At 41.1% G+C, this 14,133-nt stretch overlaps 1 protein-coding gene across 1 annotated transcript; it reads right to left on the minus strand.

Annotated features, from left to right (window-relative positions):
• Window positions 1–8,274: 8,274 nt before the first annotated feature.
• TACSTD2 (tumor associated calcium signal transducer 2) lies at window positions 8,275–9,210 on the minus strand. Its single transcript, XM_009809689.1, has one exon. The coding sequence runs from the start codon at window positions 9,208–9,210 to the stop codon at window positions 8,275–8,277; it is 936 nt and encodes a 311-aa protein (XP_009807991.1).
• Between the last annotated feature and the right edge of the window lie 4,923 nt (window positions 9,211–14,133).

Below are 14,133 nucleotides of genomic sequence, written 5' to 3' on the forward strand. Positions count from 1 at the left end.
GGCAAGCTGCTAACCTAGTATGTAACTTTTGGTCTCCTCATCTAGCTGACAGAACTATATCTTAAATAATGTGATGTGAAAAACAGGTTATTCGCTGAATGAAGGGGTGAGGTTGAGACGTGTGGTAATGGCAGGACAGCCCAGGCTTCATACAAGCCCTGGGGCTTTGCATGTAAACAAAATTTTGCATTGCGACAGGTAAACGCAGGTCTTTGCCTTCAGCAGTTGCATACTCGTGTGTATGAGCACAGTCAAGTATTGTTCAGTGTTTGCTGAGATACTCCTTAGTCCATCCCTTTTTATTGCTGAGGCCCTCTCCTGTGACAGTTCTTAAGCGTTGATGTCCACTGCCAAGGAAAATGCATAGTGACCAGATCTTGGAGACCATGGCAAGAAGAAACCTTACATAGTGATAGCTAGAAAGTCTGTTCTCATTAGACACAATTCCTTCAAGACCTGCCCAGCTGCCATTATCATAAGAGGCATGAAGAGTAAAATCCGTCAGTCAATTAGCAAGGCATCAATTTTTGCGACTCTCAGCTCCAGTCACAAAAACAGCTGAGTTGTGGCAGCAGAAAAGCACTTTGTCTAACCTAACACCTGTGTGTGTCTCAGCTGTTAAGAAATGAAGAACTGAGACAGAAGCACTCATGAATGTCTCCTGATGCTTAATGTCCTTATTTCTTAGACTTTGTATTTGCTTTTCTTGTTGTCTTTACCTAGAATTCTCCGTTCCTAAACCAAGCATGAACACTTTCTACCATTTGTTCTGTGGAACAAATTTCATTCTTCCACCTCACGGTCTTTATTTCAAGGCAGCTGAAAATGTTGGGTTTTTTTCTTTGCGTATTTCTTTTTGCTATTATTTGTTTCTCCTATTGCATTATTTAACTCTGTCTGCATAGAGGGTGTAGGAGCTATTTCTGCATTCCTGACTCGCCTAAATTCCTGTTAAACTCAATGGATGTTGAGCGTGCAAGGACGAGGCTAAAAATTGTATTCTACATTCTGCACTTCTAAAGCCTCCTCAAGTGGTATCACTTATAATTAAAACTTCAAAGCAGACAAGCAACAAATACAGCACAGGTAATTACAGGATCTCTCTATCAGATACCAACACTAAATGTCTCTCTATATGAAAATCTGGTAAACAGTTGAGCAATTGGATGGTTATAAAGTGGTGTTTTTCTCTAAATAGACATAAAGTTAAAAAAACATTCTAACTAGTCATTTATACCATGGCTCCTCTTGAATTTCAATGAATATATATACATAGAACTATTTTTTTCTGAGGAAATAAGAAAGTTCTGTGCTTTAGAGAGCTAGGTTAAGACTTATTTTGTAGCTGAGATTTTGCTTTCTAGCCTTATCTCTTCTTCAGAAGACGACTGTGATTCACATTTCTAAAGAAGACCAGAAGGCAAGCTTTCATGCCTTAAGACTGTGTAAGACCCACGTAGAGGTCATAAGTGATGTATAGGTTTTCTGATGAACCTTAACATGGCACTGAATTTCATTGCTGAAAAACTGATCTGTAGAGTGAGTTCAGATCGTGAAGCATTTTCACAGCTGTCTTTTTTTTTTTCCGAAGATGAAATGCATATGAAACACCTGTGAACTCTGTACATGGTAGGATGGAGCTTACAGAGTCATTTATCATTCATTACCTGTCCCCAAACCTTTGCTTCAAGTTCCTGTGGAGGAAACTGCTTAATATCAGAACCCCTTGACTGACTAGATTCGAGCTTATCAAAGCTTTTGCTCTCCATATACACTGTACAAATATACATACATGGTGCAGTAGTCCTTAGCACAATTAACCGATTAACACTTTAAAAGGTAGAATTTTCCTGTGTAGATCTGTCCATTAGTATTTGTGTATCTCTCTGTATAAGTAGTTGTACTGAACTGAATGAGATTTTGTATATGTATGACATTATTCACACAAGCAAGTGTCAAATCCAATAAAAGTAATGAAATACAGTTTAACTGTAAATGTAAAAGAAAATATTTTTCTGTATATTCAGGTGGAAACAATTTGGTACTAAAGTCTCCCTGCTACCAATTTTGATCATCTCATTTAAAAAGTTGTCAGTTAAAATGTACAGTCTTCAGCTTCAAATTAAAAACTTACTATAAAATAATAAAATACCTGGCTTTTATATAAATCCAAGTGAAACCTAAGTATTAATTGATGGTTTTGTCATTCAAGTTTCAGAGTAATTCACTTCCGCTCATTAGTGTTGGGCTAAAGTCTTGGCAGAAACAATGCACTCCATCAGTCAGCCTTCTGCAAGTCAGAAATTGGATTTAATGCCACTTTGGCCAGTTGAAATCCCAGGAGTTCACGTGTACTTGAAAGACTGGGCAACACTTTTCATAAATATCAAGACTTTTCCAAATGTTGTTCACTAGAATATCCTGTCTTGATCCACTGTGAGTGTATTGTATTGTGTACTAACTGTCCTTGGCCCTCCCTTGCACCACTGACATACCAGTTACTAGTTAAGAATTTGTTAATAGGTAATAACTATTTCTGCTTATTATCTATGTTGTTGATGTTTAAAAAAAAGGGAGATTCAAGATCCAGAAGATAAGTTACTCAACCAAACAGGTTACTGCAAAACTGTTCCTCTAAAAGTTGTTATAAAATTCAATACAGTCCTTTCTTTCCAAAAAGTGTGAAGAGGTTGTAAGGCAGGAGTGGTCTTTGCTTGCTATTTTACAGTATTTTAGTGAAAGACTCTCAGTAAAAGCCACGAAAGACTATTGGATCCCTCCCTACTAGGGAACTGATTTTGATATCCCAGATGTCCAGTTTGTTAGTGCCATGTATTCAGCACTGGCATTCCTGGGAATCACCTAGTGCTGCAGGTCTTACGTTGACTTGCACTGGTGTTGTGTACCTTGCTGGCCCCAGATGCTAGTCAACCCAGAGTTAAGTGCGTTAGCTATTTTTCTTCTTCTCTGGGGTAAGATAAATATGGAAAAGATAACTGCGAGTTAAGAAACCAAACGTACAAACATTCAGATTAAATACATTTTAGGAACTTCTGATTTAGAGGGTCTTAAGTGAAAATAATGAAAATGAACTCCCGCATTACGTATTGCTTTCAGCTTGCCAGCTCTGACAACCATTGCACTTTAGAGGGCAACTTGGATGCTTAGTAGTTGCAAAATGGGCAGAAATTCTGAGAATCTATCACTTAATAATTTTTATTCTCCTAGCTTCTAATTCTTGCACATAATTTGTAAACTGCTTTTAAAGCAGCTGACCTGCATAAAAACATCAGTGAAAATAATAAATAACACAGAATTCTTCTACTAGCTGTTTAAAATGCAAAATTTATTTGGAGAGACCAAAAAAAGGGAGTGTTAATTAACTTCCTATACTCAAGAGATTTTGCTTAAGTCCTTCAGCAGAATTGAGGCAATTATAAAGGAATCTTATTTCCAACAGCAGAAAAGAGCACATGAAGATAGGAAGAAAAAAGCGGAACTCAACAGACAGTGGTAAAAATGAGTGTGTCTGCACTGCACAGTGCAGTGGCTACAGCATAGCCACACCGATGACTTCCTAGTCATTCCACTTAGCTTTTCTGGGTGCAACCAGACTAGCAAAACCGCTGAGATTTCTCATGTGAAGCCTTACAAGGACAGACATTTATTTTAAAAAAAACTTATTTGAAAAAGGTTGGGTGCATATGCCACCAGCACTGCTGGGCCCACATGTAAAAATCTCAGAGGAAAATTAGAAATGCGTTCTCATTCAGTCTTTCATTTAGATAATACAAAGTCTCCCTAATTGTTTCTGTGGCGATTGATTTGTGCTGGAATAGGACTGTAAGAGTGTTATTCCTCAGGGAATAGTGATTGTCGTGAAAATGAGATGTGAATCATGTCAGGCTGCCTGGCGTGTATGAAATTTTAACTAGATAAATCCTGGTACAAGGAATTTTGTTAGAACGGCTGAATAATAATTGTTAAAAGTTCTGGAAGTTGATTTTTCCTGCTCTGATAGCAATTCTAATGACTCAAAATTAATTTTGGCATTAAAAAAGAGGTAATTGCGGTACTTAAAACCCTGAGGCAAATCAGTGGAAATGCTTTGGAAAGGACAATTACACCTGCAGGAGGAAGGCTATCTGTTTAATAACATTAACTGGTCCAGTTAGGGAGAAGTGGAGGAAGGGCCAATTTGTTATTTCTTTAACTAGTCTCTGAAAAAGTGGTTTGTTTTTTCTAAGGTGATTCCCTGAGGTTTTAATATTTTAAGGACTGTTGGGGGGGATTTTGTATCTAGTTGTCATTAAGTGCTTAACATCACAGACATGCTGGTGTTTTACCATCTAAACAAGAAGAGAGGGGTGGGGTGCGTTTATGCGGCAGGCATTTTGTTTCACATCGTTAACCTAATCTGCCCATAATCCCAGTCTAAACATCCATAAAGAGATTATTCTTAATCAGGGGAAGATGGGACAAGAAGAGGATTCTCTTTGTTGTTCCAGAACAGCAGCAGGTTTGGGCTATTTTGCCACTGATAAGAGCTAGAGCAGGCTGTAGGCTGGCTGAATGCAGTGTAGGATCTGCTGCCACAAAGCTTTCCCTAGGGCTTGCCCGCTCTAACGTAGATAGTGATGTGTGTGTCTTTAAGTACAGGTGTGAGAACACATGTGCATGTACACACACCAGTCATTTGCAAACTAATGCAGGGATTTTGTGTCAATGTGTTGGAGAATACATACTTGCATATATAAGCAGGCATGGATTTTACCAGGGGGAATAGAGGGAACAGAGTTTAAGAGGGTTTTAATCCTGCCATGAATCCTTATCTTTCATTTCCTTGCTGTAGTGCTGGCATTGCTTCTGGCACTGCCCTCGGATCTTGAGTGGTTAAAAAAGTTTTAACTAAAAGTTAAAAGCAAAGGCCAAAACTGGCTTTGTGCAGTCGCATAGAGCTAGTAGTGCTGTATGGAAAGGGCAGCACTATCCTCTTCAGAGTTGTAGCACAGAGACAGGATTTTTTTCTCTGCCAGTGATTATTTTGAGCTTTCTAAGCAGCCTTCACCAGTTGGAATTGCAGAACGTAATTCAGGCAACAGACAGCTCTACCTTCGTTAAAGCAAGCATACCCTCTGTAATATAATACAGGTGGGTAATAGCACAAAGGCACGCTTTCATATCAGCTATGGGTTTATTTCTGTATCTACCCACAGATAGATGCATAAATACGTATCTCTTTATACCTACAGAGTATTAAAACAGCATTCCAAAACAAAACAATCCCCTGAATACATTTATGCCTGAGCAGAGCCCACAGAAACTGATACGAGATCGATGTTAATCATGTTGTTCAGGGCACTGCTTGAAAGCTGTCAGCCAGTGCCACCTAGAACATAAACCCACCATCGCTCTCCCCATGCTGGCCGTACCCACAGGACCCACTGCAAAGAACATGAAACCTAATTACTTAAATACAATGAACAAACACGCCATTAAAACAGGGTGATGTAGTCAGGAAAAGGATAACTAGAAATATCAGTTAGAAATTTCTAAATTAGAATGAATAATAAAAAGCATTTTAATGTTGCAAAATTTAAAGCTGACAAAGGGTTCATTTTCTCCTTTTCAGTGAGAACATGAGCAGTGGACAGAAAGTCAAACAGGCTGAACATCGTGGACTGTTACAGTAAAATACTTGATCTACCATGTGCAAAAAAGATACTAACATATAGCCCGAGAGGTGGTATGACTGGAGCAGCAGGAGAGCAATGAGTATTTAGCAGGAGCAATGGGTATGTTTGGTTTATTCAAGTCCAGATCCCACAGTAGCTTTGCATAGCCTTATTCAAGTAGAATGATCTAGTCCAAAGAGAGGTTCTCCAAGCCCTGCACTGCAATTAATCTTCCCATTCTTTTGATTAATTGCAGACACATACCTTATTACTCCTATTAAATGACCCTAGTGCTTTTCCAGTCCCCTAGGAGCATGCAGTCTACTGGTGCTTGATGACTAGCAAGGAAATAACTGACCACAACACATGATTTTCCTGGGGCAGTCCTTTAATGATTAATAAAAATATAAATGGCACCACAACAGCCTCTCTTCTCCATCTCAGCTTCTAAAAAGAAAAGCAGGAGCCAAAGAAAGATGCTGAAACTGTTACCTGTTAAGATTTTTTTCAACGATTACTCACTTTTGCCTCTCCTAATCAAAATTATGCCTACATGTCTATATCCCATTTTAATACAAAATCTCATCATTCACCTTGACTTTTTTTTTCTGATGACAGAGATGAGAAAAAAGCAGTGATTTTAAAAGAATGTTGAAAGCCACAGTAGATCCCCAGAAAAGATGGTACATCTCATGATCTTCTCTGACGGAAGGACAGCAGCAACCTCTCAGACACAGCTTCTGTCAGCTCTGCATAAGTTAAGAAAGTGGTTAAGCAATGTACTTGGGAAATTTTTATTCTCATCCTGCATTTCTTCAGTGCTGAGGGCTACTCAGCTCCAGATTTTTGCAAAATTGTGTGGAGTTTGGCTAAGTTCTGAATTTTCCTATGACTTGTGAAAATTCAGCCTAGATATTAAATTCTCACTTCATCTTCTATCAGTACTAATGTGTATTCTCAACTGAAAAACAACCAGCTTGGACACGTTACTGTAAGGCACATGATAAATTACAGACCCTGCTCCAAAACTTTTTGAATGTATTAATACTGTTGATGCAATTGCATAAAAATCTTATTTTGGGGAAACGTGATGCACCCGCCCCATTCTACGTATCCAAAGCCCAAATTTTTCCAGCAGGCAAGTGAACAAGAATGAGATTAAATGGAAATGGTGTATCTTGAGCCAAAAAATATGACACAAACACTCCCACCCCCAAACAGCAAGTCTCTTCCTCTTCTATATAAACAAAGGCAGGAACAGAATCAAAGCACCTTCACTTTTTTCCTGGTATCCTATTCATTTAGTAGAATCAGAGATGCATATTTAATAGCTTGCCCCAGAAGTAGCGCCTTACTAACTGTTCTTAGAATTACAAACTAGTAATGTTGAAACTAATTAAGAGAATAGGAGAGCTGACCCTGCTGCAGTGCCTAGGTGTAGCGGTCTCATTTTGAACATAAGCAGATTAGACTGATGGGACTTCAAACATCCATATGCAGTACGGAGAATATAACTGCCAATATTTCAAGATTCAACAAGTAGCATTATTTTCTTTAAAATGTCCTTCATGGTGGATATGACCTCCCAAACAAGGAATTCAGCAGATAAGTAGGTAGCAAAGAAGTCCCCTTCCAGTGTCTTGGCCAAATTCCAACTTCAGTAATTACACTCTGCTCTTAAATTCCCCCTGCAGCTCTACTAGAATAAAGCTCTTTTTCAGCTTGTCCTGAAGCCTTGTGTAGTATTTCTGTGAAGCTGTACAACACTGAAAAATATCTCCCATTAAAATTGCAAGGGGAATTTAGGTAGACAGAAAGCTATTACCAGAGTTTGCATTTGGGCAGAACACCAAGGCTAACTTACACTTGCATGGGGATCAAGGGATCTTTGCTGACGAGGAGTGTCAGGCCTGTGTTAAAGAGCACAAGTAGGAGTACCTCACTGTGCTGCCGGAATACAAACTCGGAAACTTGGGATCTCTGCACCTGGAAGCAACCGCAGGAATGTCTCCTGACGAATGACTCTGTATAAAAGCCTCGGGTGCTGTAGAGTATCTTATCAAAACCTTATTTGGTTATTTAGTAATATTTATGAAATTATTTGTTAATAAAAAAAAGTTCCAGCAACTTTAAAAAGAAACAACCCACATTTTAAAAAAAGTCTTCAGCAACAGAGAAGCAGCTATATAACCCAGTTATGCCAAGGCAAGTAATTGAATTTCAGTAAGTAGCTATACCAAGAACCACTCAAATAGTATTGAAGCAAGCTGAATCAGGCCTGCAGTACTAGTGAAAGCATTCTATGTTACGCTAAATAGACAGCTGTAGCAGTTTTCTTAGCCTCTAAACTGGGACTCACTTAAAATATTTAGGTAGCTGACTCCCAAATTACTTTACACCCCAAATCAAAAAAGTAACCCTTACTAAACTAGAATAATTTAGAACAATCGCTGTACAATTTCCTGTAGAAAGGAAAAAACCTCTCCAAATCCATCCACATACACCGAGTCTGTTTGCTCTTTCTATTTTCTGCCTTTTTTTTTCTTTCTTTTCTTCCTGTTGTTGCCTTTCTTTTTTCAGATGACTTTCCTTTTTCAGATCAGGGCAGCTGTAAATTTGGTGCTCTGATTTCACCCATTTCTTTAATCTCAACTTTCTCGTATTTTCTTGTCCGCAGCCACCTCAGAATAACCAGCACAGCAATGCCAAAGCCAGCAGTCAGTGTCACCACTGTCACCACAGCACTAACGCCAGCAACCAGTTGTCTCATGCAAAACTCCGGTGGCTTTTCATCAATATAGTAAATCCGTAGTTTTTCAATATCCAGAGCATCTCCATTGACAGAGAAAGTTAATGTACTGTTAGAATGAAATATGGAGTCATCTTTTACATCTTTTTCAAAGTAATAGGCTACATCAGCTATATCTACATCACACCTAGATTTCTCAGAGTCATGCTGGTTCAGGCGGATTTGGATAAGTGGGGAATTGTACTTAATGGCTGCGATGTACTTGGGGTGCAGCTTGTATCGACTCTCAAACAGATGTTTCAGGGCGTTTCCTATGTCGAGAACATCGAAGGCGCTGGACCTTCTTTTGTGCTTCAGTTCAATGTAGATCCAGCTTGTTCTAACCAGTTCATCACAACTCAGGCTTTTGTCACCCTTTTCGGTTCTTCTAACTCCGGCAGTGTTCACACACCAGCAAGTATCAGTTTGATTGCACTGCCTGGCTTTGAAGATACCACTGTCCTCACAGTCGGGATTGTAAATGCCATCATTATCTAACAGCCCACGGGGACGGCCCCAGAAGCGCTTCTCCTTCAGGGGGATCATTTGTGCCTTCATCAGCAAGCATTTTGAAGTCAGTGTTGAACAGTCTACCTTGTGATCTGAACCCACCAGCGTGCAGCTGCAGTTCCCAGATACGTCCTGGGCACATACTGTCCATTTGTTGGTCGCACAGGTACAGTTGTTCTGCGCTGATGAAGCTACCACCAGAATCAAACCCAGCAAAACCCCAAAGAGACGCTCCATATTGCAGGTGAAAAGCGTGGATAAAGTCCCGAGTGACAGCAGACAGTATCTGAAGCTTTAATCCATTCACGGAGTCTACTCGTTTCCACACGCTGGCGTGCTGCTCCCTTTCTCAAGATTCAGCTCAGACCCACCAAACAGGTTCCCCTTCCAGAACAACCACATCTCCTACCCAAATCCTAGAGAAGTCAACAAGCTGCACTTTCATCTGTTACTTCTCAGGGAGCGGCACCGATGCCTGCCTCCAGATGCCTGCCATCCCTCTTAATGAGGAAACAACAGGGAAGGGACAAAAGCCAACCTGAAGCATAGCTCCTACCTCGGGCTTCCCTTATGGGTTAAAGCACAAGCAGCTTGCCCTTTTCCTTCTTTAGACTTTTTATGGACTATGTAAAGGCATGTTTAAGGAATTTCTCCCATTTCTTTTGGAAGAAATCCCATTCCTCCACTTCTATCATGGTTTTTCCTGTGTCATCCATCACACAGCTTCTGTATCATTCCACTGTCTAGATTCTTATCAGTTACGGGCCTCTTCCTTTCTACTTTCATATATTTATAAACTAAAGCCTTTTGGAGTTCCAGGCAGTATGCTGCCTGGAGCAGCTGCCAAGTCAGGAGGAACGACTGTTCATCAGTTTGATGGCTGCTCTCCTACTTGCAGAGCACAGGAGCGCAGTCTCATCATCCAGCACGGAAAGCTTCTCTCCCCCCTTTCCTTTGGCACACGCTCATCCCAAGGCAGTACTAGGAATGATGATTTTCATGCTTGCATTACCCTTACAAAGTTGTTAGCTGTTTCGGAAGAAGTTTCTCAGTCTGAACTTTGAGTAATGCCTTTCACAGCGCGTTCCAGTAGCTCCCAAGCGTCCTAATGATCTACAAAGCATGGATTACCATTTCCACGTGTTTTGGCAGCAGCTGAAAGATATTTTCCAGTTTGCATTAAGCAAGTCCCATTCATCTGATTTGTCAAACACTGTCAGACACGTTATAAATCATTATTTTGGGACCAGTAATGACCACAGGACAGCATATACGCCACTCTCCCAGCCACGCAGCTTGCACGCTGCCTTGCCACCAGCTCCTTTTACCTGCCCTGCTTCGAATCAACGCAAGCTGAGCTGCTTGCAGTGATGGCTTGCGTCCGTGTGAACAGGGGAAGTTACCCTGGCTGCCAGTGAGTAGTTGTAACGTGGTATAGGTTGAAAATCAAAGCTCCGAATGTAAATACTCTCTACCACTAGAGAAGGGCACAGTCTGGAGTTGAACGTTGCAGCTAGCCCTATTTCTAAAGAAGCTGCAGAAACATGCTACTTGAGGGAGCAAAGATGAGGCAAGTTCTTCAAGTTATTCCTGGCTCCTTTACAGCACATTAGCACAGCTCTCCATTTCCCCTTCCTCCAGATCAAAATAATGGTAGTTACCTTTCTTAGAAAATAATTGAGATCTTGTGCTGGTTTTGGCTGGGGTAGAGTTAATTTTCTTCATAGTAGCCAGTATGGGGCTGTGTTTTGGATTTGTGCTGGAAACAGTGTTGATAAAGCAGGGATGTTTTAGTTAGTGCTGAGCAGTGCTCGCACAGAGTCAAGGCCTTTTCTGCTCCTCACCCCACCCCACCAGCGAGTAGGCTGGGGGTGCACGGGGAGTTGGGAGGGGACACAGCCGGGACAGCTGATCCCAACTGACCAAAGGGATATTCCATACCATATGACGTCATGCTCAGCATATAAAGCTGGGGGAAGAAGGAGGAAGGGGGGGACATTCGGAGTGAGGGCATTTGTCTTCCCAAGTAACCGTTAATGCGCGATGGAGCCCTGCTCACCTGGAGATGGCTGAACTCCTGCCTGCCGATGGGAAGCGGTGAATGAATTCCTTGGTTTGCTTTGCTTGTGTGCCCGGCTTTTGTTTTACCTATTAAACTGACTTTATCTCAACCCATGAGTTTTCTCACTTTTACTCTTCCGATTCTCTCCCCCATCCCACCTGGGGGGAGTGAGTGAGCAGCTGTGTGGGGCTTAGTTGCCGGCTGGGCTTAAACCATGACAGATCTACAGCTAAAATTATTATCAAAATTGCTAGGTATTTCAAGTTGTCCTAGTGACGATTCTCTGATAATAGTTTAGTAACTCTTTTCCCATTTTTAATTTCTAAGTAAATCATTCATTTACCTATAATTTCACATCCCTCCTTTAAAGTCAAAATCCATTTAACTGTCACCTACATACTCCTATCTTGCCTTTATTTTATTTCACATTATGAACCACAGGTTCAGGTGAGGCCACACCTCGAATACTGTGTTCAGTTTTGGGCCCCTCACTCCAAGAAGGACATTGAGGTGCTGGAGCGTGTCCATAGCAGGGCAACAGAGCTGGTGAGGGGTCTGGAGCACAAGTCTGATGAGGAGCGGCTGAGAGAGATGGGATTGTTTAGCCTGGAGAAGGGGAGGCTCAGGGAAACCTTATCCCTTTCTACATTTACCTGAAAGGGGGTTGCAGAGAGGTGGGTGTTGGTCTCTTCTCCCATGTAACTAGCGATAGAATGAGAGGAAACGGCCTCAAGTTGCACCAGGGGAGGTTCAGGCTGGATATTAGGAAAAACTTCTTCACTGAGAAAGTGGTGAAGCATTTTAACAGGCTGCCCAGGGAGGTGGTGGAGTCACCATCACTGGAGGTATTTAAAAGATGTGTGGATGAGGCACTTAGGGACATGGTTTAGCGGGCCTGGTGGTGTTGGGTTGAGGGTTAGACTTGATGATCTTACAGGTCTTTTCCAACCTTAGTGATTCTGTAAAACTTTAGAGGGAGTAGGTTTTGTTTTTCTTCTCTCTGGAGGACACTCAACTGCCGTAAATGTACAGCTCACAACCGGCTTCAGTGAAGCCACAGCCATTTCTATACAGCTGAGAGCTGCACGACCCTCAAAAGCACTGTACAGACAGGCAGTAACAGGACTTTTTGGTAAATAGTACTGTGCTTGTACGATGTTTACAGATGTTTACGCTTGGTCTCAGCCTCATGTTGTCATTTGTCAGTTTCCCCTTCTTACACACACTTACAGTGAAGTAGAGTTTGTCAAAAGTAAGGTATGGAAGGAAAACCATAGGTAACTAAAGGAGATGGCCTGGTTTCCCTACTGGTAGAAGATTCTCAGCGCTGTTACCTTAATTAAAAACTGTATTTGCTGTGTCTTTCGTCAAAGATGGCCAGAAGCACGACGACAGTTTTAGAATATACCCATCACCAAGCAAACAGTGTAGAACAGAGGCAAGAGAAGGGCAAATGAGGAATAAGTTTAAATTTCCTGACAGAGCTGCATAAACTGCCAGAATAAAAGCGCACTTTTCCCTTGTACTTTTTTTGTACTGGTGGATTTCCCCCTCTGTAAATAATGAGAGAACAGACTTACTTTAATGACAAAAGACTTTCCAAATACATATATATATAAAAATATGTATGTATGTAAATATATATACACGTAATGGCTCTATGACACTGAAAAAATTAGAAGTATTATTTCCTTTCATCCATGCTAAGCTGTAATGGCATTACAAGGGTTAATTATTTAGAACAGCAGGCTGTAAAAGGAATAATCCTGTAGGAAACACGGAGTGCATTATTTCTTTAGTGAACTCTGCTTCCATGGAAACAATTTCTCGGCACAATTCTAAATCTCATAAAAATAGGGCACTAGGTCTATGTAAAACAGCAAGACATTTCCAATTAAACAACCAGAATGCTTTTATCTAGGCCATTAAATACTTTGTTCGGTATCAAATATGATTACAATGTTCACTGGGATGTTAACAACCAGCTACCTCCCGCACGCTGGCTCCGTGGGGCTGGATGAAGTCACCCTGCATGCATCCTGGCGTCTCTCACACATTTCCTTCCAGACGCCGCGCACACCACTCTGCCCCACCACGCCTGTCAAGGTGCACTCTACGCCTCCGCGCTGCTCGCTTTCCATCTCCACGGTGCCTCTTTTCCCTATGTAACGTGATGTCCTCGTAGCTCAGTAATGCCCAGCAGACCAAATTCTCTGCTAACACAGCAGGAAAGAGTTACTCTGGCTCCTGCTGCTGGCAGAAATAGAGCTAGAACCAACACACTTGAATCAAATTTGGGTAATGAATATAGTTATTTGAAATGTAATTTGATGTTCACCTTCAGAATTCACTGGAGTTGAAATGAAAACAAACCCATTACATCACTTTAGTGATCCTACAGCCAGGATTATCGGTGTGGAAAACACCGGTCCACCATCCTGGCATCCCTGCCGCAAAGTATCATTGGGTAATTTTCTGAAGGAGACTAAAGCAGAGGGTTTGTAAGAACAAATGAAAGAAACAAATCTATACTAAGCTACACAGCTCCTGCTTGTAAAATTTAATCACTAGCCAGAAGTTTACGTGCACTAGCAAGAAGAGTTTTACTCTTAGTGCAAACCCTTTTTTGCATCAGCTGTGGCAAAGCTCCCTCTAGGGGTATTAAACTTTGTTGAATCACTTTGTTACTGACCTGGAGTAAATACCAGCTCTGACACTCAAGAAACAAGAAGATATGACAAAGACGGGACACATCTGTCAAGGTACTGCATATACTGTCTTTATTAGTAGACTCTTGTGTACCATCAGCCAGGACTGTCAAAGCAGCAAGCAAAAGGAAAAAAAGTACTTAATATCAATGGCAACAGTGTTAACATCTTTTGGTTGGTTGGTTTTGGGGTTGGTTTGTTTTCCTCAACTGAATTGTTCTTGGAAAGTTACTTTAAAAAAAAAAAAAAAGAGCATTCCCCTCCCCTGAACACAAAGGCATATATCCCTGTGAAGAAGCACTGCTGCTATCTGGGACAGCAAAACCCGACTCAGCCAACACATACCCATAAAGGGGATTTGCCAAGAGTTACCTATTAGGGGTTTTTGTT

Source organism: Gavia stellata, chromosome 10 (genome assembly GCF_030936135.1).
Source record: "Gavia stellata isolate bGavSte3 chromosome 10, bGavSte3.hap2, whole genome shotgun sequence".
In the NCBI taxonomy this organism is placed as follows: domain Eukaryota; kingdom Metazoa; phylum Chordata; class Aves; order Gaviiformes; family Gaviidae; genus Gavia; species Gavia stellata.

Coding starts and splice junctions, on each gene's coding strand:
- TACSTD2 (XM_009809689.1), bottom strand. CDS start 9,210: ATGGAGCGTCTCTTTGGGGTTTTGCTGGGTTTGATTCTGGTGGTAGCT.